Source organism: Nannospalax galili, unplaced genomic scaffold, assembly GCF_000622305.1.
Source record: "Nannospalax galili isolate Female #2095 unplaced genomic scaffold, S.galili_v1.0 scaffold351, whole genome shotgun sequence".
In the NCBI taxonomy this organism is placed as follows: domain Eukaryota; kingdom Metazoa; phylum Chordata; class Mammalia; order Rodentia; family Spalacidae; genus Nannospalax; species Nannospalax galili.
The window spans coordinates 2,310,328-2,335,472 of NW_008330327.1; the positions used below are offsets into that span (position 1 = coordinate 2,310,328).

General features: G+C 38.8%; 1 protein-coding gene across 12 annotated transcripts in view; it reads right to left on the reverse strand.

Moving 5' to 3' along the window:
* The window catches only part of Med12l (mediator complex subunit 12L), a 343,300-nt gene that overhangs the window by 6,636 nt on the left and 311,519 nt on the right, over nt 1-25,145 (reverse strand). For all 12 annotated transcript variants that reach the window (XM_029569368.1, XM_029569360.1, XM_029569358.1 and 9 more), the window contains 4 exons: nt 17,756-17,845; nt 15,887-16,116; nt 14,142-14,298; nt 10,687-10,776 (listed from right to left, as the gene is read on the reverse strand). In XM_029569368.1, coding sequence (XP_029425228.1) covers nt 10,687-10,776; nt 14,142-14,298; nt 15,887-16,116; nt 17,756-17,845 — 567 coding nt within the window. The remainder of the gene's footprint in view (nt 1-10,686; nt 10,777-14,141; nt 14,299-15,886; nt 16,117-17,755; nt 17,846-25,145) is intronic.

Genomic DNA, 25,145 nt, shown 5'->3' on the forward strand with positions numbered 1-25,145 from the left:
TCCTGGAACTCACTGTGTAGACCAGGCTGGCCTTGAACTCACAGAGATCCACCTGTCTCTGCCTCCCAAGGGCTGGGATTAAAGGCGTGCGCCACCACTCCCGGCTTATTTATTATTTTTATTTTATGTGTATGCGTGTATTGCCTGCATGTGGGTAAGTGCACCCATGTCGTGCAATGCCCGCGGAGGTCAGAAGAGGCTGTCGGATCCACTGGGACTATTGTTACAGACAGTTGCTAGCTGTCATGTGGGTGCTGGGATTCAAACCCGGGTCTTCTGCAAGAACAACCAGTGTTCTTAACTGCTGAGCCATCTCTCTAGCCCCATATTTTTTATTTTTTTAAACAATTATTACATATTATTAACTATATTCAGTATGCCACTCAATAGGTTATTAGAACTCATTCTTCCTGTATAACGGAAACCTTGTAGATTGTGTCCCACATTTCCCCATCTACTCCACACCCTCAGCATATGCTTACCTGGAAATATTAACTGGTTGCAATATTAGCTGGTTGCAAAGATCTCTAAACTGATTACTATACTGGGGTACATAGTGCAAAAATGTTGAACATTCATCCATTCAACAAACACTAGCTTCCTTCTCTTTGTCTATTAAAGTCTGCTTAAAATAAAATAGTTCATAGAATGAAATTCTGCAATAATCTCTTGGAATCTGTATTTTGCAAAGCCTAGGGACCAAGGGACCAAGGAAGGCACTGTATGTATGTATGCATGTATGTATGTATGTATGTGTACCGTTGCAGGTGTGTGTGTGTGTGTGTGTGTGTGTGTGTGTGTATACGTACACATACTGGGCTACAGGAAATGGTCAGTTTAGTGGCCTTGAGAATAATACATGGCTGGGGATGTAGCTCAGCAGTAAAGCACTTACCTAGGATGTGCAAGGTCCTGGGTTCAATCCCCAGTGTTGCAAACAAATCAAAACAAAAGAAAAACAGAGGTGGTAGTCTACATATGGAGAGTCCCAAAGGGTGATCTAGGAACCATTGGTGATGTTAATAAAATTCTATCAGGTTATTGAGGTCAGATTCCAAGATATGAATTAGTGTCCATCATGCTCACTCTCTCATACGTATACAGCACAGATTTTTTTTTTTCCTTTCTTAAAACTTCAAAATTTTTAATTAAATTTGTTCATTAGCCTACTACAGAACAGGTTTGGAGGACTATCCAAAGCATGCTAACACAATAAAAAGAATGCATTCTATTAAGCCAGACATTAAACTTTAAAAACGCTAATTTTTTTATTTTGAAAAAAGAAACCCTACTATTCATAAAAATATGACTTCTGTTTACAAACAATGACTGTATTTTAAAATAAATTACCAAATATCAGTATTTCAGTTTTAAGTCCTAGTATAACACATTGTGAAAAGTCTATCAAAGTTCTCTGGGTCAGTAATAACTTCTGAATGTAAACGGGCTTTAAGGCCAGGATCCCTGAGGCCTACTTTCTTAGGCCGAACAGAAGGACATGGTGGGACAAACGTGTCCATGTCAAACTTCCCAGCTACAGCGTTTGTATATTAACTTGCTGTCATCGCATGTGAGCGCAAGGTCTCCCCCTGGGTCCTGGATCCCCACCACCAGGGCAAGAGCTCTGCCACCAGCTGCTCAGCCTTAGAAACCTCACTGTCAAGCATTTCAAGTCAAATCCCTGAACTCTGACAAGAACTGGACCCTGTTAGTGGCTGAGGCATCATGAAACTATCAGGAGAAACTTGCAGAATCCCCCTTTGGATCTCTCCCTTGGACTTCATGAATTAGAATATCTACAGTTAATGGACTTCAAATCGGAATTATAATGGGTTCTTCCTCCACAAAGTTCTGATGCTTGGCTAGCCTTTGGAATTATCAGTGTGGCAGTAGCTAGAAGCTTTAATCACTCTAAACAAGTTAGTAAGTTCACTGAGGTTTACTACAGGTCCTAAAAGGTCCTGGCATGTTTAGCACTTCCTACTTGATGGATGAAGTGGAATATTTTTTAGATCATATCCATCTAGAAGAGGATCCTGATAATTCCAGGTCTGTCTGTGTTTTTGGATATCACCCCTTCCTCCTAGGACACCTTTCATCCTCTTCATCGTCCTTTTCATCCACTTTAAGTCATCACCTAATTCCTCAGATATTTAGCAAATACACACTGTTTCAACATCCTCAGCACTGTGAAGGTACTTAAGTAATTAACAGCTGCCTCTCTAATACTTTGGGTCTTCAGAGTCTTGGGGTCAGAAACGGTTGTGTTCTTGTGACAATCAAAAGCTAAAGCAAAGAGCTTGAGAGCCTGGAGAGATGGCTCAGAGGTTAAGAGCACTGACTGCTCTTGCAGAGAACCCAGGCTCTGTTTCCAGCACCCACAAGGTAGCTAACAACCACCAGTAACTCTAGTGACGTGGGATTCGATGCCCTCTTCTGACCTCTGTGGCACTATATGACATGGGTACACTTGCATATATGCAGGCAAAACATGCATACACATAAAATAAATACTAAATGTATTATTTATTATTTAAATATTAAATTATTATTGTGTGCATTTATGTATACTATCTATTACGTATTTATTACAACTAATAAAATAATAAAAATTAATAAAAATTGAAAAACAAACAGCTCAATGCTGTTAAGTGCTGTTAGGCACAAGGAGCCAATGTGGCCTAAGCTCTCTAGCAAACACTATGTCTGCTCGACTTCCAGAAAAGATTTTGATAGATTTCTAAATACTTATTTTAGTAACAGACATATTCAAGAATATTGCTTCTACTCAGTCACTGCCAAGGCAAAATATGCTGACTCACAATTTCTAGCTGTCATACAACCCTTTCAACCTGAGTTCCCCTTTCAACAGCAGCAGGGCTGACTCAGTGACTGGCCTTCACTACCCAGTGCTTTACACAATGCTTTCTGGAACGGATTTCCTTTCATATGAGGAAGGCACTTTCTTTTTCTTATATTGTCTATATGATGCTCCATGGTTTACGAGAAATCACTGTTATCAGAGTAAACAACTGAGTTATTAAGCAAGTGTTTAGAAGAACCCAAGTGCTTTCTTGGATTCTAGTGCCACCAGTGTGAACAGAACATCTCTCTTTTCACAACTGTTGTAAAGATCGTATTTTTTTTTAACTTAAAAATTTTTGTTTTACGTATCTGAGTGTTTTACCTGTATGTAAACGTACCATGTGCATGCTATGTCCACAAAGACCAGAAGAGGGCATCGGATACCCTGGAATTTGAGCCACAAAAACCTTAAAAAAAGTGTATGACAAACTTATTTTCCCAGGAAGGGAACAAAGTCCATTTCCAGTTGTCCTTATGTCACAAAAGACAAACCACACGAGCATGGGCACTAAGCTGTCACAGACTCAACTAGTAAACACGGGCTTTCCTAAACTTTCTTGCTCATTTACCACAAAAGTTGTCTAATGACATTTTGAGGAAGTGTCAGTTTCTGTCCTAAGTCAGTACTGACTCTACAAACATTGTGTTACAGTAAACAACCTAGTGATGGTTGTTGATAGTCCCTGATGCTATCAACCAAGACCAACAAGATAAGAAGCAAAATGCAGCTCATCAAATACTGCTTTTCAAGGTCTGCCACATTCAATAATTTTACTATGGCTCCCCAAATTTATCTTTTGACCTCTGTTAGGGCTACTACTGTTAGTGATACTATATATCACTCAAAATACATAAATCTCAGCACCTCAGATTGTGACCTCACTTGGACAAAGTGGTAATCAAGCCAAAATGAGTTTACTTTAATAGAATCTAAGACAACACAAATAATATTCTTATAAAATTTGTGCACACAGTACACAAGATGAGAATGCCATGTGAGGTAAAGGCGGACGGCCAGGACACAGCCAGATGCTACATGAATTACACCTGGTTCATATATTTTGCATGGCAATCCCAGCAAATTAATACAGTTTCTTGAGCTCGTCAACTAAAAAGTTCCAGCCACCATATGCTACTTTACAGGTAGAGTGGTGCCATTCAATTACTTCCCGTGTTTCTAAGTTCTCTGGTGGACGGAAACATGCTTGATAATTCCTCGGTGTGCTCCCTAACATCTGGCAGGGTGCTGGTCTCTACCGTATTATCAAATCAACACTTGCTGAATTCCACTGTGACTGTCAGTAGCTAGGAAATGGAAAGGCACGTCCCCAGCAGAGTGGTGACTGCCACTTCTCCCTTGACACAGCATGAATCAGAACCCCAGAGGATCCGAGCTCATCTCTCCCCAACAGCCAGCTTACCGGCCTCTTCTCCAGCAAAGACAGGAACTGGATGGGAGAGCAGGTTAGTAACAAGGGCTGGATCCGCTAGAGAGTTTATTATAATATACATATTGATCCTTACGTCTACTAATGAAAAACCAAGAAACAGTGCCAAAAGATTATAAGAATATTTTCTTAAAATTGATGAGGTTTTTTATTCTTACTGACATATACGATTAGCTAAAATATTTTTTCTTACATTTGTTTTCTTATGAGAAGACCAAAAGGAGCTACAGAATACATATAAAAACATCCTTAGCAGTATTGTGTTTGGTTTGGCTGGTTTTTGTTTTTGAGACAGGGTCTTCCTGTAGCCCCAGCTGGCCTGAACTCACTATAAACCAGGCTGGCCTCAATCTCACAGAGATCCATCTACCTTTGCCTCCTGAGTGCCAGTATTAAAGGCATGTGCCATAAGGCCTGGCAGTACTATTTTTAAAACTGAAAACAACCTTAAGTTTTAACAGTGATGGAATGTTAAGGAGATGATGGCAGAGGAACACAGGGATTGGTCTCAAAGCAGCTTACAATGAAAACTATGACTATACTATAATAATTTAAAATATGTGTACACAGTATGTAAGATAAACGGGTACTGAAGTAAGAGTTATACTGACATAAAAATCTATGAGTATTGACCAGTTCTTAATTTCTAAGTCTGAAATCTCATACTCCAGGTCCAAACATCTAAAAATTTAAAAACATTTGATGGGGGCTGGAGAGATGGCTCAGCGGTTAAGCACACTGGCTGCTCCTGCAGAGGATCCAGGCTCGATTCCCAGCACCCACATGGCAGCTGTCTATAACTCCATTTCCACAGGAATTCAATTGCTCTCTTCTGACCTCTGCAGGCACTGTGTGACATGGGTACATTTACATACATGCAGAAAATACTCACATACCCATAAAAACAGAAATAATAAAAATTAAAAACATTTGAAATCTTCTCTCTACATAAATGGTAATGTCTTTCTCAAATGAACTGTATAAATGGTATTCTGTTTCTCAAAGGCTTCTGCCAAAAAGAAGAAAAGATTATAAAAAGCCTACTGTAGTTTTCTATTAATTTACTATGAATGAAGTTATTTTTCTTCTCTTAAATTACTTTCCCACAGGCATAAGAGGAAAAAAGTCATCACCCTGCTTTGAATTACCTGCTCAGCCTTTGGGATGCAGTGTGTTAAGTCAGTGGATGAAACACGAGCTACATCAGTAAAATGCACCAGTACTGCCTTAGAAAGTAGCATTAAATAAGCATATATATTCTTCTCTGTTTCTGTTTTTAAAGACTATGTAGCCCTAACTGGTCTGGAACTTGCTATGTTGACCAGGCTGGCCTCAAAGTCACAAAAATCCTCTTGTCTCTGCCTACCTAGTGGTGGATTAAAGGCATGCACCACCATACTTGGCCCAAATACGTGTATTTTTTACTTGCAAAAACTGGATCAAATAGTTACAGAACAACTACTACTACCAAAGTTCCCTTTGGTCAGATACTCCTCAAGTCCTCTCAAATTCTGCTGTTACGGAGTCAAGGGTAGAATCGTCACTGACTCTGCACAAGTCTGTCCCTGCTTTAAACAACTGGGAAGTTTAAAGACAGTTTCTATCCCAAACTTGTAAATAAGGCTTTGTAACATAATTAAATTTCTTTGTTTACTCTACACAAATACAAATACTACATTTAAGGCACTTGGTACTGACATCCATCAGGGGTTAAGAAGCATCATACTACAAACAGAACTAGTGTTATGCCTTTAATAAATATTTCCATATTCCCCATATATCATACCATAAATCAACTAAAATAAGACTTGAGAAGAGTCTGGATAACAACAACAAAAGCTAATAGGACAGAGTCAGTTTACTTAATTACAGATGTAGAAACAAGGTTCATTGTGGCTGTTTTTGATATTAACTATTTTATAAGGACATATACTTAGAAAGTCAACCAGTATGTATTGGGGGGGGGTCTTCATATGTTTGTGTGTGTGCCTGAGTTTCTGCAGGGGTGCATGCATGTGTGGACATGTTTGTGGAAGGCAGAAGTCAACACAGGGTATCTTCTTCAAATGTTCTCCACCTTCTATGTTTGTACAGGTCCCTCACTGAACCTAGAGCCCACCACTTTGGCTATATGCTGTCTGGTCAGGGAATTCCAGCAACCCCCCTATCTCCATCTCTCCAACACTGGAGTTACAGGCACCCACTGCTACGCCTGGCTTTTTGCATGGGTTCTGGGGGTCAGAACTCAGTTTCTCATGCTTATATGGTAAGCACTTTGCCAAATGAGCCATCTCCTCAGCTCCATAAGCCACTACTTCTCAAAGTTAACACTGATACAGTTTTAGGATGGCAGTTATATATGTGTGTGACTGAATGTATAAACTTTCAAGATAGGAAAAAATATACAGATTAAATTTAAATACACTTAGATAGTTGAAATATAGAAATTTTATTATTTGTGAGGCACATAATATATACATTTCACTTAACTACATATCTGAATCAAAAGTTTGGAAAGTTAAAAATATAGACTATAATTTAATCATATATTCAATAGTAACTGAAGTTGTCCTAAATTTAAAGTTTGTTTTCTTGTTAAAGTGATATCATACAACAGTTTCCTTCTTCAGGACTGCTAGCCATACAAAGTTCTCATTCTCAAACTAGTTGGTTCCTTATAATTACTAATCAAAGGTTCATTTATGAATCACATCACTGGACAGGTGTGATTATGTGATGTTATTTTCTTTAGTACTTCACATAACAATGCTGGTAACGAGAGCATCATGGCATGAGAAGTCTTTGTTTTATGTTAGGAAGAAAAATATTAAGGTATGCTCACTAAGCATCAGGAATTTCAAACACTAGATATGACCTTATTTGTAAAAACATTATTCTTTGGCTTTCTGTTAAAACACTGTCAGAGTACATTATATACAGAAAGCAAACTCTGGGACTATTGCTAAGTTTTGTATTGTCTAATATGATAACCTAGTCAGTGGATAAAGACGTTTTTGTCTAATATGATAACCTAGTCAGTGGATAAAGATGTTTTTGTCTAATATGATAACCTAGTCAGTGGATAAAGACTTTTTTGTCTAATATGATAGCCTAGTCAGTGGATAAAGACTTTTTTGTCTAATATAATAACCTAGTCAGTGGATAAAGACTTTTTTTGTAGTTTTGGCCTTACACATGCTTGGAATGTGCACTACCACTGAGCCTACATCCTCAGTCTTAGGAAAGATTTAGTAATTTATTTTTAATTTTTTATGTGTATGAGTGTACTGCCTGCATGTAAGTGGGTACACCATGTCATGCGATGCTCATGGAGGTCAGAAGAGGGTGTTGGATCCCCTGGAGCTGGAGTTACGGACCAGATGGTTGTTAGCCACCATGTGGATGCTGGGAATTGAACCTGGGTCCTCTGCAAGAGCAGCCAGTGCTCTTAATCACTGAGCCATCTCTCCAGCCCCAGATTCTGATAATTTTTAAATCATCGAATTTAATCTAACTGATGCTATGCAACAGCAAATACTGAGTAAAGTTGGAAGACAAATTTAAACTATTCCAGTAGCTGAAAAGCTTAAAATTAAAGGATCAAATGTTAGATTTCATTTCTAAAGCTTACTTAATGGGGCTGCAAAGGATCTGAGTTCAGTTCCCAGCACACATGTCAGGTGGCTCACAACTGCCTATAACTCCAGCTCCAGGATTTGACACATTCTGGTCTCTGGAGGCACTGAACTCACATGCACAAACCCACATTCTCACATACACACATATGTATGTATAATTAAAAATCAAAATAAAGTTTTTAAAATAAATTCTCACTTTATAAAGTGCCTAACTTAGAGACAGACAGACAAATGAGAAAGAGGACGTTCTTCCTTCAAGTAGAATAACCAGGTAGTGAAACCCCAAATAACAGCATTTGAGAGCCATCGTTTTCTACTTCCATAGTAGAGACTGACTTACAAAAGTCACTTAACCAGTGTTAACAGTGGTAGGTGAAGTTTGAATGAGTAATAAGACAGACGGGATGAAGCTATTCCCATAAATTATTTATTTAGTACAGAAGAACAGTTAATAAATTATGGTAGAAAATTATCAGACATACTTACACAGGGATTAAGAATATTTTGGTGTGATACACTGAGAGGGGCTAGCACAGTACCGCTTAATACATAAATTGATTGTCATCACGATTAAGCAGCTAAATCAAACTGAATAACATATCACAAAATACATAAACAAATACTCCACTACAGCTAAAATACTGTCATGAAGACAAAAGTGGAGGGAGCTCTGAAGTTTTTCCAGATCACAGATGAGAAAAGGAGATGTGAAAGTTAAATACAGAGTGAGATAAACAAGAACCAGGTGAAAACAATGCAGTAAAGGATACTGTAAGTGTCCCTGACACCTGCAAAGAGTATTTATACATTACAGTATCGCCATCAGAGTTAAACATCCTGATGTCAGCAGTAATAGTCAAAGGTATCTGTACTTGTGAATGTTTTTTGAAGTGCTGCGAATTAAAGCCAGGATCTCATACATACTAGACAAGTACTCTACCAGCTGAGCTACATCTCCACCTAGCTTGCTCTTGGGGGGAAAAAATGAAATATTTAGCAGCAAAGAGCACAGCTATAACTTATTCATATTCATATGCACACATCAGGAAAATCCCAAGACGGAGTGACAGGAGGAGACAGGAGAAATAAAGCAAATGTGACAGAGTGTTAACTAGCGAATCGGGGTAAAGCGTTCAGGACAATTCCTTGTACTACTCTTGCAACGTTTCTGTGGGTTTGAATTATTTCAAAAACAAGTTACAGGGACTGGAGAGATGGCTCAGGGGTTAAAAGCACTGGTTGTCACTGAGGACCTGTGTTCATTTCCCAGCACCCACATGGTGGCTAACATTCATCCTTGACTCCAGTTCCAGGGGATCCAATGCCCTCTTCTGGCCTCTGTGGGCACTGCATGACTCAAGTGCACTTAAACGCATACCAGCATAAAAATATAAAAATTTTAAAAATTTATAAAAACAAATCACAATTTTTTGGGGGGTGAAACATTCAGTCCGCTTTCAGTATTCCATCAAAAGAGCCTTTTTCAACATTTCTAAAAATTAGCTCTATCTAGCTTTATGCATCTGATGACAACCAACTAGGTTACATACTGACTCCACTTTAAAAATATTTTTAAAGTGGATTTCAACAATTGTCGCAAATACATTTTTTAAAAAGGAATCAGAGCTAGAAAAATATGATCCTTGGCTTAGAAAAACAAAAACAAAAATAACAAACAAACAAAAAATCCAAATTACAAACTGAAGCTTGAATTGGCCAGGGCCAGCTCAGCATACTAGGGGATGTCCAACTTGGCTGACCATGTTGCATCATCATCCTGCTAGGGCCCAGGCTTGAACCAAGAAACTCTGTCAACCCTTTCTAATGTACTATAAAGTTACCATGCTACTGTCTTCACTATGAAGTTATGAAGCTGTTTTCCAAAATTTGTGCTGACCACTATCAGCACCAGTGCCTTCCAGTGCTGACGCATGCAGCAAACCATAAGTCTCAGGTAGAACTCGCAAAGAACATGCCACTGAGAACTACTGTGGTTTATAAAACTTTGATATAATGTATATGTATATGTTTTGAATTTTTTATTTTTGGGTTTTGTTTTTATTTTTGTTTTTTGGGCTTTTTTGTTTGTTTGTTTTTTTAAAGACAAGATCTCCCAATAACCCCAGCTGGCCCAGAACTCACTATGTAGACCAGGCTAGCCCAGGCTGCCTCTGCTGGGATTAAGGGCATGTGGCACCATGCACAGCTGTTTCCAAACTAAATTTGCAAAGTTGGAGAAATGAAATGTAGATTATGAGCAACGGAAATTCTCTCAGAAGATGCTAACTGGAGGAAAACAATTTTTTAATCATTACAATTGCATTTTAGAAACTACTCTCATGTTGTTTGAGGTTGTTGTAAAAGTCCAAGTAACATAATTTTAACATATATACAACATCATTCTAACATTGCTTACAGGAAAATCTTTTAATATTTCACGCATAAGGTTTTAGTTCATGGAAGGCTCTAACTTTTTTCCAAAATAAAAATGATTATTATTTACTAAAGCACAAAAATTCATTGTACATTAATTTTTTAATAGTGTATATTAACTGTACTTTTTATGGAAACAAATATACTGACTTCTACAACAGAAAACGGAGCCCTGACATAGTTCAATGAAAGCTGGTCAGTGTATTTAGACTATTTTATTCTCTATAACGGAACAGGTGTGAAGACTGCACTTGCTTTAACAAAGAAGCCCACATATCTGGTTCCAAACCATCAGGCCTTACCAAAGGCTGCTGGGGCTGCATTGCTTGGAGACCAAGGGCCTGATTCTGGGGCTGTGAGGACTGCTGGGGCTGGGGCTGGGGCTGCTGCATCTGGAAAGAAAGAAAACGTTTATACCCTTAAAAGTATGGGGCTGATGTATATCTGAATATCATTATCAAAACACTTCATTGTGCTGTAACAAAATGATGGGGATGAATTCACAAAAATGTGTCATTAGGTGATTCTGGCATTGTTTGGACATTGCATTATACACTTAGAAAACCTTGGAGGACATAGTCTGCCACATACCTAGGCTACATGACATATCCTGTATAGCCTGTTACTTCTAGGGCCATGATAAAGAAAATGAGATTGAATTAAGCACAAGATAAATGATACAATCCAGAGCATACCAAACACAAGATGCCTAAGATAGCTGCTGACTGTACACACTATTTGGATATAAACTTTCCCTGCATTGTGTTGGCAATCCAACCCAGGGCCTCATGCATACTAGGCAATGCTCTACCCCTGAGTGTCCTCTCCAATGCATGAAAAGTTATACTAATGAATAGGAGGATATCCTACAATAACCATTAAGAGTATATTACAGGAAATAAGGGAGTTTATGACCATGCCTAGAATTATGTACCTTGTATAACTATTGTGGTGCTTTTCCTATGGGTTTGTTGCACAAGCATTATCATACACACATTTGTACTCTGCTATGGTAATAATGAAGGCTATGATGTCACAAGGTGAAAAGCGTTTTTCAGCTGCCCTAATTCTGAAGGGATCACTGTCATACACACAATCCCTGACAGAAATGCCACTGTGTGAAGCCTGATTGTGTTCTTGCATCTCCTGTCTTTACCTTGCCAAACCTCACTTTTCCTTCAAGGGTAAGATAAAAGCCTGTCTTTCAGGTCTCCTCAGATTACCACAAACCCAAGGTCTCTTCCTTCAGCAGTCAGTGCTCACTGTCCAGGGATGCTTTCCATTCACTGCTTTGGTGTCTTTTATGTGCTTTGTCCTTGCACATGCAGATGACTTATCTCATGCTGCCAGGTCCCCTCAGCAGTTACTTTCCCTACGATACTTGAGGGACCCCTGAAGATTCAACTTTTTGTAGGAAAACATATATTAGCCCCTGAGGATTCTGGTATAAATGACCAGCCTGAAACTCCAAATTGTGTCAGCATAAAGTCAGATGAAAAACACAGCTCTTGAAAATACTTCTAAGTCACAGAAGAAATACAGAATGTTTTGCAACAGGTGAGCAGACAAAAATTCAAATACGTCCTCTCGGTCATCTTTAGTCATCTGACTCCATCCAGACACTTTACCTTGCTAATCACCCCTCATTATTTTCATCACTTGCATTTTTCCTTCTTAGTCTGTATTCTAGTCCCCAAATTACCTGACTTTTTAATTTAAAGTAATAAATAGCTCTTTTCAGGTAGTATTTCTCACTAAGTGTGATACTCATAGCTATGGACACCCAGCAAAGGCCCAGAAGGATGACTCTCAACACGTACAGCGTAGGCTGAACCAGAAGCACAACACTGTAACAAGAAGCCAACATCCACCTGGTTTTCCACAAAATCTTCCAAGAAAGGTAAGTTTGACTTCATAATGGCTAACTTTTTCCTTTATGCCACTGACCAGTCATCAAAAAAAGGAGTCAGTGAAATTCAGATACAGGAACAAATCATTACTCTTTATTTGCAGGTGATACATTGTTGGCAAGAAATTAGCAGAAGGATATGTGCTGATGGGGATAAAAAGCTCATATATTATGCAATCAGGAAAGGGCTTCTGCATTTGTAGCTTTGAAATGTCCAAGAAAGGCAGATGGTAATAGTAAACAATTCAGTCCATTTCCTTATTGATCTGGAAATAACTTTTAAAACATGGAGAAATAAAAATATCAGTCCTAAAAAAAACCTTCAAACAAATCCCCAGAACAGAAAAGATGATTTAAGAAAATATCACTCTGAATGTTCATAGTTGTATTAGTGAAAATATTAGAAGTAGCATTACCAAACTAGTGCTTTACTTGAATTTTATTGAGTCTTGCTATACTCTTAAAAGTAAGTACTATAATCCTTTCTATTTTATTGATGATAAAACTGAAGAGTAGATGGTTTTTAGTATCGTGGAGGTGACATTTATACAATGAATGGCGCTGGGCATTGGTAGGCCACACTCACCCCAACTAATTAGCATGTATTATCAATGTTTTGCAAGTTAAATTTTTTTTTCAAAAATGGGGATGCAAATAGTGGCACCTTATCACTGTGGTGCACAGTTTTAAAGAGCACTTGGTTTCTGTTGCCACCTTTTGATACTATCAACCAGGACTTTGAAGATCATACTGGATTCAGACCTCAACCCCCTGCAGCTATGGTTTAGTTTTTAGGGGAGATATTTTCCCTTCTTTCCATCCAGCGTCAAGGTTGAGACACAAATTTCTTTGTGTTCCTTTTACATGGCATCCCTCTTTCCTACTGACCTTGGGTAGAGCATAGTTGGTCCTTCCCTTCATGCCCTGCCTGGTCCACTAGACTCCACAATCTCCCTACCCTAGCCTCTTTCTTTGCAGTATATAAAACAAGATTGCATCTCAGTTTGGATTGGTGGTGACAGCCCTCTGAACAGTATTACCAGGAAATCTCCAGCCCAAGAACATGATCCAAGTTTGCTAATCACAATATAAATTTCACTTGCTAATAACAGAGACAAACGGCATAAGCATAGTAACCCTTCCTTCTCTCCTTCCTTCCCAGGGCTGGAGATTGAACCCACAACCTGTGTATGCCAGGCAGGGCCACTACCAATGAACTATATCCCTCATCCCACATGGTACTAGGACAAGGAAACCAGAAGCAAGAATGTGTCAAGGGGAAGAACTGCTTATATAAAGGTCTCAAGAATTTATATCAAAGAAGCAAATGCTAGCTTTTTGGATTCTAACACAGAAGCCTTTTAAATTATTCAATTTCTGTTCTTCCAATTTCATAGCTTAATCAGAGCAGAGGTGTTACAGAAATATTTTAATATTATAGACATCTAGGAAATGGACAAAAGCTCTGGTAATGGATGGAAGTGCAGTTTTTCGCTTTTTCTTGTGTATCTCTCCCTCATGTACTGAAATTTTGCATTCAAATTGTGGGCCCTTGGTCTAGGCAAGCTGAGGCTCACCTTTACAGTAAGTTGCCCATGTGCCCTTCTAAGCTTTGTGAAGGGGGAAGAGGGCTCTGCAAAGCGGAGCGTCCTGCCTGTGACCTGGCAGATGCTGTGAAAGGAAAACTCCTGCCTAGTCGGAACTATACTGCACTAGCTTAGCTTCTAGTGTCAAATACAAAGGGCTCCCTTGGACCTAGTGATTAAATCTGAGGAGTCTTTCATTATGGCAGCTGTGCAATTGCACTGATGGAAGAGACGACATTGCCCTCACCGCCCTGCCCCGTACCTGGAGAAGTCTCTGATGCTGTCGAACTTGCGGTTGTCTGGGCCTCATGGAGTCCTGAGGCAGGGGCACCGAGGGGAGGTTGGGATGTGTGGGAGTCAGCACAGCATCAATTCCCCCGCCCACCAGAGGGCTCTGCTGTAGAGCCTGGTGGTTCAGTCTGGCAAAGAATAATGCAACTTGTGTTCAGGCCCAAGAGTACCATCAAAGTGTTAATCAGTGCCTCAGGACATTACACACATCCACAAAGAAGCCATTAGTGTTCAACAATTGTGTACACTTAAAACAGTAAAAGGCCAGCGGTTATGATAAGAGATGTGACCACTTAAGAAAAAAAAGCAAGTATACTACTTAAGGCCGACAACTAGCAATCATACAGAAATTGCTTTTCAAAAAATTAAATTAAAAAAAAAGTGACAATAACTGAATATTTACTTTGGAGTGGGCCTCACGTAGGAGGTTGAACAACAGTATTTCATTTACTCCTCGCGTAGTCCTCACTTTGTAATCCTCACTTTAAAAACCAGAGTGCAGAGACAGAGAAGTAACTAGGGTTTGTCCAGAAAACAAATAGCACAGATAGGATTTGAATCCAGACGTTCTGAGCTCTGAAGCTCAAGTTCTTGAGTTATACTATGTTACTGCTTATTATAAAAATGGCAAACATAATATATGTTTTACAAATTAACTTATTTTCCCAAATGTACAACCATCCACATTCCTAACTTCTAAAGAGAAATTTATGTAGAGCGGATATGCACCCAGCCTTTGATGATAACCCACAGGAGCTAAGCAATGTTACAGTATGTAACTTTGCAAATTTCATTCTTCTGGGTGGTATCATCCAATAGAATCGTCTATGATAACTGAAACTATCCAATGAGATGGCCACTAGCCACTAGGAGTTGTTACAGAATTATCAGGTCTTAGCACAAAATAAATTCAGGGCTTTTTGGTACAAAACTCAGTAAGAAGTTTAAGAGAAAGGAGAGCAACAATTTGAGCCTGGGGCTCTGGGAAATGCCTGCCCCAATGTCACTGCATATACCATCGGCCCTCAAAGCTAGCCACGCTGGCCATAGTTGGCAAAGTAAATCTTGAAATGTGACTAATGTATCCACAGAACGAAATGCCAAGTTGCTTTTAATTAATTTAAATTTAGTCAAGTACGGACAGCAGCTACAATAATGAGTGGTACAGTCAGACCCTCTACCAAAGGGGTATGAACAGTCCAGAACCGAAGTGTGTGAAGTCAAGAACAGAAGTCTGTTGTGAGTCATTCCTGAGGTGCAAAGGTAGAAACTAATAACAAAACTCTCATGAGCACCATCCATAATTAGTACTGCAATTATAAATTTTATGGCTTTGATCAGCAAATTGTAGTAAGGCATTACTAATAGTGATCAATAGCTTTCCATCTTAGACACTTATAGTTTTAAAAAAATTTAAACAAGAGACTAGAAAGAATACTAGGGCTAACACACGGGTATCTTTTGAAAATATTACATACCACACAATGGAAAGGGTGAGTCAAAAACTACAGGGTCCTTGAATGAAACAGATGAGGCGTTATTTGGAACCTCTATCTCAATGTGGCTGGAAACGAGCCTTCAGCAGGCAAATATACAATACAAGCTCATAAAACAAGCTCATAAAAACCGTTACAATGTAAAATGCCTAGAAGAAGCATAACAAACCCAAAGCCAAGGGAGGGTTTACTACTGCAATAACGACTTCTACAGTATCACCTCTGAGAGCCAGCCATGGGCTGCAGGTATGGTGAGGCCTGCTGCTGCACATAGCCACTCGGCTGCTGCTGGATCTGTCTGAGTCTTTCCATCAGCGCTGGGCTGGAATGTGCAGTTGGATAGGCCCTGGAGTTGTAGCTGGGGGAGAGAACCACACCACCGGCCTGCTGCTGTGTTGCCTGCTGCAAAGGCATCTGTGTTCCATACATTGTATAGCCCTGGGGCATGGTCTGCAGGAAAGCACAAAGGAAGAAGTCAGTGCTCCAATTAGCACCCAGGTTCCTGTCACCAAGAAACACAGGGAAAAAATAAGCCCATGAGGTTCAAACTGCATTTCACTGCTCTGAAAGGCTCTGATGGAGCGAACACTACTCCGCAGGCAGGAAGTCTAGCCAGAAACTTAGAGAAAGAGCTCGTTGCACAATGACTCAGCGGAAATTTCTATTTCAAATTAAGTGAGCCCTCATTTGGTGTAACTGGCTTTTAAGCTAAGTTGATCATTTTTAGTAAGAAGGGCATCTTTCTACATAGAAATATTCAGGCAAGCATCCACACCTTCCATGTACAGCTGGCAGCAATGTTCAACAAATCCCAAACAACATTAAATCGTTTCCAGAATTAGCCAGGTAAGATACTCATGCCCAACCAATGTGTAAGCAGCAGTGTACTTTGTCAGTGTGTGAGTATACTTCTTTGGGTCTGATGACTGTCCAATCAGTTACCAAAAAACAAAACGCATTCCAAGGAGGAAGGGTACAGGCAGTGACTGTTGAGAACTTTCTTGTTTCTGTTAGACCGCAGCCCATTTCAGTCTTCTGTCAACAATAATCTGAATGCTGAATTTTTGTGTCTAATAATAAGAGAAACTATTTCTCTAAACCATGATACCTTATATAAAAGACAAAGCTGGGGCTTGCTGGATCACTAGATACAGTTCATAGAACAGGACACTGTTCTCTGGATCCTCAAAGCACCACATTTCACTGCAACTTAAGGCCTCTGACTGAAGACGAGAGTAATAACAGCACGGCAGGATGAACCCAGGCTGAAGGGCTCAGGGCCTATGCAGGCCAATCCTGGTTCGCCTTTCAGCTGTGTACGAGGAATGACCTGCCAGGTCCAGTAGTCTTGTGTCAAAAATACCAGGCCCCTTAATATGAAAGGGAAGGAGTGAAAGCATGTAGAATAGCAAAAGTACTAGGAAAATAGATCAGGATCCATTTAATCAGGTCAGTGTATTATCTGAGAATTTACTGGGTATGGGACACTATGCTAATTCCATAGCCTGTCTTAAATTTTCTCATCCTTCATCTTCATCTTATTGAGAAGGAAGCTAGGCCTCAGAGTAACACACACAATGTCATATAGTTAGTGTGAGTCACTAGGAACTGTGCGGTGATCTGAATCCGAGGCCCATTACCTTGTTTTTCTACCACGATCCCCCATGGAAGTTATCTTCGGATATGACGATTTCTACCACAACTTATGCCATTATGCATTACAATGCAAATAACTCAGAGGTTGTTAATTTTTTGTTTGGATACAGTCTCTCACTATGTAGCCTTGGCTGGCCTTGATCCCCCTGCTTCTGCCTCTAGGTGCTGGTATTACAGGTGTGTCTCCATGCCTGGCTCAAGTGTTTCAATATCTATCATCATCAATATAGAAGGTAGAATTCATTTACATTTCTAATTCAAGAATTTCTTAATCCTGAGACTTGTTCAAGAAGTACTATTCTATAAACTGTAAGTAGAAGTAACTAAGTTCTAGAGCCTATCGGGAGTTGATGAACAATATCCTTGGTCTTTCTCACACTTCAAACGCACAGAATTGAACATCAATGAAGGGCATTTAAGCAAATACAGATACCTGTGCTTGCTGCAGTCCTGGATACTGGGGGAGCTGAGGGGAGGGCCGGGCTTGTGCAGCAAAGAGAGCAGCCTGCTCTGCTGGCTGGCCCTGGAAAACAAAGCCAAAACAAATTCTTCGTAACAGCAGGGACTTGATTTCTGCTTCTGAACATAGGACTCGCAGACTTTGAAATTGTGCTAAAGGTTATTTCTCATCAATCTCTTATCGGTACAGACTATCAAACTTTTCTTCTTAGAAGACTGTCACCAACAGTAACACAAACATAAATACAAGTCTAACTAACCTCTCTCAGCAAAGAGGCTCTCAGATGAGTCTCTAGTTATTGCCAGTACAAAAATATTCGGCTGGGTTGAAAACATGAGTCTCTACGTGTAAAGCTAAAAGCACCAGACACATAGAATATCCTCATCACACCTAAAAATCTCATGACTTATTAATGAGGTTTCCTCATAGTGATCTAAAAAGTACATACAGCCATGTATTGGGGGATGGGGAAATTTTAGTATCTACTACAATTCTAATAATCAGTTATGCTCAATAAAAATTTTTAAGTTAATAGCAAATACAAGTCTAACCAACTACATGCAAAACAGAACCAATTAACAACTGTTCACCCGTCTTTTTAAATTTTATTTATTATTTTTATGTTATGTGTATGAGTGTATTGCCTATATGCATGTAAGTGTACCCATACTGTGCAGTGTCCGTGGAGTATAGAAGAGGGGATAAGATCACCTGGAACTGGGGTTATGGATAGTTGTTAGCCACCATGTGGTTTCTGGGATTCAAACTCGGGTCCTCTGGAAGAGCATCCAGTGCTCTTGACTGCTGAGCCATCTCTCCAGCCCCCTGTTCACTACTCTTAATTTAATATGCCTAGGCCTTCAGGAAATAAATCATTAAAGGAAGCCATATGTGTACTTTATGTTCTAGTGTCAGAAGCTTGCAGTTGATAACCACAGAAAGAAGCTCAGTGGTTAAGAACACTAGCCACCCATGCAGAGAACCCAAGTTTGGATCCCAGCATTCACATGGCGGTTAACAACTGTCTGCAACTCCAGTTCTAGGGGATCTGACTCCAACACCCTCATCTGACCTCCGTGGGCACTGCACGACCACGGGTGCACTTACGAACATGCAGGCAATACACTCATACGCATAAAGAAATAAAATAACAAATAAAATATTTTAAATAAACCTAACCTGTTAACATCCCTGGACTTTTCCAAGACTTATACATTATAAAGAAAGAAGTTTACTGTGGAATTATTTACTTATAATAAAAAGGGCTAAATTATAGCTGGATAAAACTATTTTACTATGCTCGGGAAGTAGTATAGATATTTCTAACAAAGAGAAAGGATAAATACTTAATTTAGAAAGGAGAATGCCAATACCAAAAATTATTAAGAATGTAACATACATCAGGGCCTGGGAATCTTCTAATTTTCTCACAAGAACTACACAGGAAAGAAGCATCATTCCCATGATTTTCAGAAAGCAAACACCAGGCTCAAAGAGCCTAAGCCACTTAGTATGCTCTCCCTGTTAGACCCGCACAGGCAAGACCACAGTGCAGTGATCTCACTCCAAATCCAGAGCCCTCCCCAGTGGGAAGCGACACCTCTTTAAGGCTATACAGTCACTTAAAATAGCCCCACCAGAAACTTGAAGGAAAATCTCTTGTGACTTGGTAATGAAATATTGAAAGCAAATGTATATACCTGGTGACTGAGTTCTCTGATCTCCATGTGAAAATCCTTTGGGATCATTTCTAAATTAAATTCATCCAGATGTGGATAAACCTCAACTTTCAGAGTTGAGGTACCTATATATGGCAGCTTCAGCAAGAATCTAACCTTTTAGAACAGGGTCCCTGTCCAACGAAGATATTTTCATTGATCTCTTAAATACAACCCTATTTCCATGTGGTTGAGACTAAGAAAAAATAGCTCAAATACCTTCTGTGGGATCATGGGGAGCCTAAACCTAGCTCCTCCAAATGTGACGCTGAGGAACCATTAAATCAATCAGATCTTTAAATACCACACCTCAAACTGATCTCCCTGACATGAGCATCACACAAGATCTCAGAAACATATTGCTGGACTTCTACTTGAGGACAAATGCAGGTATTTTTTCATGTTTACAGACTAAAAGAATACTGAACTATTTCCATGTAAATTAGAACTTACATGTAAATTAGGGAATGACAGGTAGTTGGTAAATACCCAAGCCCTATTTCAGGTTAGGGAAAGGAGATCCAAGCACAAGCTTCATGCACATGCATAAGACAGAGCTAATGCTTCCCTCGCCCTCTGATTATCGAAAACTTTTGTGGAATACACTATGATTCATGGGGAGAAGTTATAGAAAACTATAATACTAATAACATATCTCAGTTATTAGGCAACATGCTTGCTGACAATTATACTTAAAGATAAGAAACATAAACTAAAAATTTCTACATAAAAGAAGACAAAATCTCAGAGAATGGTATCATAAAGTTTAAAGCAAGGAGAAAACTAAATAAAGTTTTAACACTCTGGAATTCATGCCAATCATTTATATCTAAATGTGAGCTATGCATATGTTGTATATATTATGTTCCATCTCTCAAATTCAAGTACAGTAGAGGTATATAATATTCTCCCTGAGAAAAACCACAGCACTACGAGTTGGCTAGCACTCCCCCAGCTGGTTTCAAACAGCTCTGTCATCATACATAGTCCCTAGAGGGAAATAGCTTAATCACTCCTCTCAAACTAAAATATATTCCTGCTTTTCTTTTTTTTTTTTAACAAGAAGAATGCAGGAGTATACTATTTCAATTCATAAATAATACAACCTGTTGAATTTGTTAAGGAAAAATAAATATAAAAGGGTATTTATTAACTTGAAAGCTTTTACAAATGTTAAACAAGAACCACAATGTAAGAACGAGGTGGCTAAAGACAGAATTAGTAGAAGATGTATGATATGATCGGGATGGTTTTAGCTGAACAGGCTAGGACCACAGAGACAAAGGGAAACCATGCAAGGCAAACTGGGACATCTCAGTTTCTTTCTCTGTTGCTGTGGTAAAATATCCTGACAAAACAACTTAAAGGAGAAAATGTATTTTGGCTCAGAGTTCCAGATTATAGCCCATTATGGTAGAGCAATCACAGTGGCAGGAGCTGGTCACAGTATATCCACAGTTAAGGAAGCAATGGAAGCATGCTCATGCTCAACTCCCTTCTCTACCCTCCACCGACCGGATCCACTGCCTAGGGAATGGTCCCACCCACTGTTAAGATGGATCTTCCCACCTCATTTAGCATACTCAAGATAATCCCCCACAGGCTCTTGCAGAGGTCCATCTCTCAGGCAATTCCAGGTTTGTCAAATTGACAACACTAAAAATCATGTAAGGGAAATAAAAGCCTATACAACAACAACAACAACAACAACAAAAGAGTGAATCATATATGGTCTCTTTGGTGAAGTATTATTTTCTGAAAACTTTCTAAGCTCTATAAAATTTATTTTCTATCAGTTCCCAGCCCGGTGCCCAGCAAACAGTAAGTGGTCAGTAAATGTCTGTTGAGAAAGAAAGAAACAAACAAAACCTGATACTTAGAATCCAGAGTTAACCTGAGATTTATATTTCAGCACAAATTTACCAAGTCCTTTCCAATTGTCTCATAGTTTTTGGTGCCACAATTGTCTTTAAAAACTCATTAATGTTCAGCATCAGGTAAATTAGAAGCTATGAAATTCCTTTGTTTGGACTGTGTGTCTGGAAGCTAATTCTATTTTACATTCTTTATTCTGTTTCTCTGAAACAATCAGAAGTAATAATCACCTTGTATTTTTATGCATGGAAAGGAAACTGGTTTTTGATGGAATATTTGTATCCAGCCAGATGTCACATCATTAGAAAGAATAAAGGCTTCTGTGGTACTGTGTGAGCTCCTCCAATCCAGACTTCAATCCAGACTCCAATCCACACACACTTGTGTGTGCTAAGAAAGACGCACAGTCAGCTGGAGCATTCTGCTAGTTATGTAAGTTTATCTCCTCATTGTTCCCTGAGAAAAAGTGTTACACTGCCCCCTCTTCTATGCATCTTTCTTTAGACTTGCCTCTAAAAGCAAAACAAGTCCATCATATTTTCTTAAATTTTTATTTTCTAAAAACTCCTGAAGATGTACTGCTTACTGTTGTATTTTTAATTGGAAAAGGGAACTGTCTCTCTCTTACTGTTGTATTTTTTAATTGGAAAAAGGAAGTGTCTAGGGTCAAAAAGATACTGATTCAATTGGAAATTTATACATCCATTAAGTATAAAGAGTTTGATAAATCATCTTCAAAAACAACCCATATTTTCCTGGATCATGTTCTTTTCTCCAGTAGCAAGCATTTCCTTAGTCAGCTGAACTCAGGTGAAGATCTGTTTTCAAAGGAGGCCTGGATCTACCTACAGTTATCAGTCAGTAAGGACTGCAACGGCAATATCATACACTGCATAATCAGGAATTTCCTGTCTGCTCAACTAGAGAGTAATATCTCTTTGAATGTTAGTAACTTTGCACTTAAGGAATGCAAAGAACCAGCTGTTTGAGGAACCAGATTTTGTGTTAGGGGGAAAAAAAAAACCCACAAACCAGTACCTAATTTAAAAGTTACTGAGTGCCCATGGCTGAAATGGCTCATGGCCATCATACCATACTGCTCTGTTTTGACTGTTAACACAGACACAGACCAGTTAAAAACACTTAATACAAAATTTTCACTTAAAATATAACTTGACTAAGATCAAACAATACCAACATAACTGCTAGAACAGCTTGATTCATTAAAAAATAATGACATCTCACCTTCCTTTGAGTTGTTGGCCAGGGTGACCCAAGAGACTCCCAGACAGTAACCCAGCATAGAACTGGGAAAATGAACAGCAGACCCCAATCTTATCTAAAGGAATGCTGGCAACTGATTGCTGCTAGATGAGGAAGAGCTGATATTCCTAAAACAAGGAAGTCTAGATAGGCTGACTAGAGGGGGTGGGGGGCTATGGGAGGGGGCCATTTGGGATGCGGGTATAAAGGTGAATAAGATTGTTTGGGATGTTCTGTATGAAATACACACACAAAAAAAATCAATAAATTTTTTAAATGAGCTATATTTGAGGAAGAAGCATGAAAATTTGCTTCATGTTAATTAGTAGATATGAAAAACATCACCATTGAAATCTATCTGATGACTTTATATCCATGCTCAGGTGCCAAGGAGCTCAGAAAGTAACTGACTGTGACTAGTAATAATCAGATATATAAAGATTAGAGACACATGTGCAAACATCTAAGTGTTAGTTGCATTTTAAAAATGAGTTTTTCTGTATGAAACAGTATATTTTAAAATGAAGTGGAGATCTTTTCTAAAGGTTAAAACTTCATTCAATTTTATGTCTTTTAGGGTTTATACTGAGTACAATAATGTGTAACTGTATTAAATCAACACTGTGAACCTAAAAATTTACAGCCAATTTTGAAAGAGATGCATCTTTGCTCTGGAAACTGCTACTGAATAGGTCAATGCTGTTGTAATGAAATGCTTCTACTAATTATGTGGTTATTAAATAAGTTAAAAAATGACATCTCATATATGAGCCTTTATAGGCAATTCTATTAACATGCCTATAACATGCCTAGACACAATGAATATAACTATTTAAATATTCATTGAATTCCTAAAATAAGATAATAGTAAAAAAAAAAGGTTTAAAGGATAGTAGAGAGATATGAATTTCTATTACTTTGACTGAATATAAAAACCAAAAACCTTTTTTAAAATTTTTTATTTTTTGGTTATTTTTGAGACAGGGTCTCCTTGTAGCCCCAACTGGCCTGGAACTCACTATGTAGACCAGGCTGGCCTTGAACTCACAAAGATCCCCCTGCCTCTACCTCTGAATGCTGGGATTAAAGGTGCGTGCCACCATGCAATAAACTTCTTTTTCAAAGAAAAAAAATGGATGTCTAAATGATTGGTGTAAATGGTTTTCTTTCTGAATAGTATCATCTGAACAGTAAGTTCCTCACAGCAAACATAAGCTGCCTTCAAAATATTTTTAAATTTGAGCGTTTAATTCAAGCTTTCAAATGAACAAAATCCTTATCCACTTCTCCATTTACCATAAAACCCTAACAAAAATTAAGTATTTTGATAAAAGCTTCTGAACTTTCTTGAAACAACTATTTGGGAAACTGTCTATGCAGGAAGCACTTAATAGCCTAAATATTTTCAAAGTTTGAACATGAAGTTAAAGATATTTGCATCATATGTTATCTATTAAAACGCCATGAAACAAGCTGATATAGATTCACATCTAAGATTGGTGCTCTTTTTTATTCTAATGTTTGTTGGGTGGACATTGTGAGCTGGCTACATGATACAGAAACCCATAAGCAATTTAATGCAGAATAGCATTCTTGGCTAGCCCAGGCAAAGCAACAGAGACCAAGTCTTATAACATGCATGCTCAAGACTTATGCTCAACAAAACAAAACAAACAACACCACAATCTTCTCTGTACCGGAAAGAAACAGAGATGATGCATTTTGTTAAGAATCTGGAAATAGGTGGTGAGTGGGATGGGATGAGAGGGGCAGATTTCGTAACTGCAGTTCCATTATCTTGCATTGGTCCATAAGTTAGTGTGCCGTGCATTCCTCTATTAATGATGTGAATTGCCAACTTGAGAAACAAGAGCTCAGAACAGAAAGGTTCAGAACTAGGGCTGAGACGAAGGTTCACAAACTATCCATGATGCCCCGAGTGTTTTCAGTGTCTATACCATACATGTACATGAAAATCATGAGGTGATGAAGGAAGAAACTCTTGGAAATAAAGTCCATTAAATTGGACATGGCCAGTGCATTCATGATCCTGCTATAGTCTCAAACATAAGCCATGTAATAATGAAATGAAGACTGTAATTATTACCATTATAGAAGAAAATCTCACTCCTTATTTTGATGTTCAAAGGGCAATGCTACAAAAAATTACATTAGGAAGTAGGAGGATGACTCAGTGGTTACAAGCACTGGCTGCTCTTGCAAAGGACCTGGGTTTGGCTCCCAGCACCCACATGGCAGCTAACAACCATTGGTAATTCCAGTTCCAGGAGACCTGATGCCCTCTTCTGACCTCCACGGGCATTGCACAACACAGGTGTACTTCCATACATGCAGACAATACAATCACACACACACAAAATAATAAATGAAATATTACAAAAAGATTACTTAAAAAAATGAAGATATGTGGCCCATGTAGCACCATGTCCCAGTGCCTCAGGCTTCTGTTCCTGCTCCCACATACAGAAAAAAAAAAAAAGAAGACA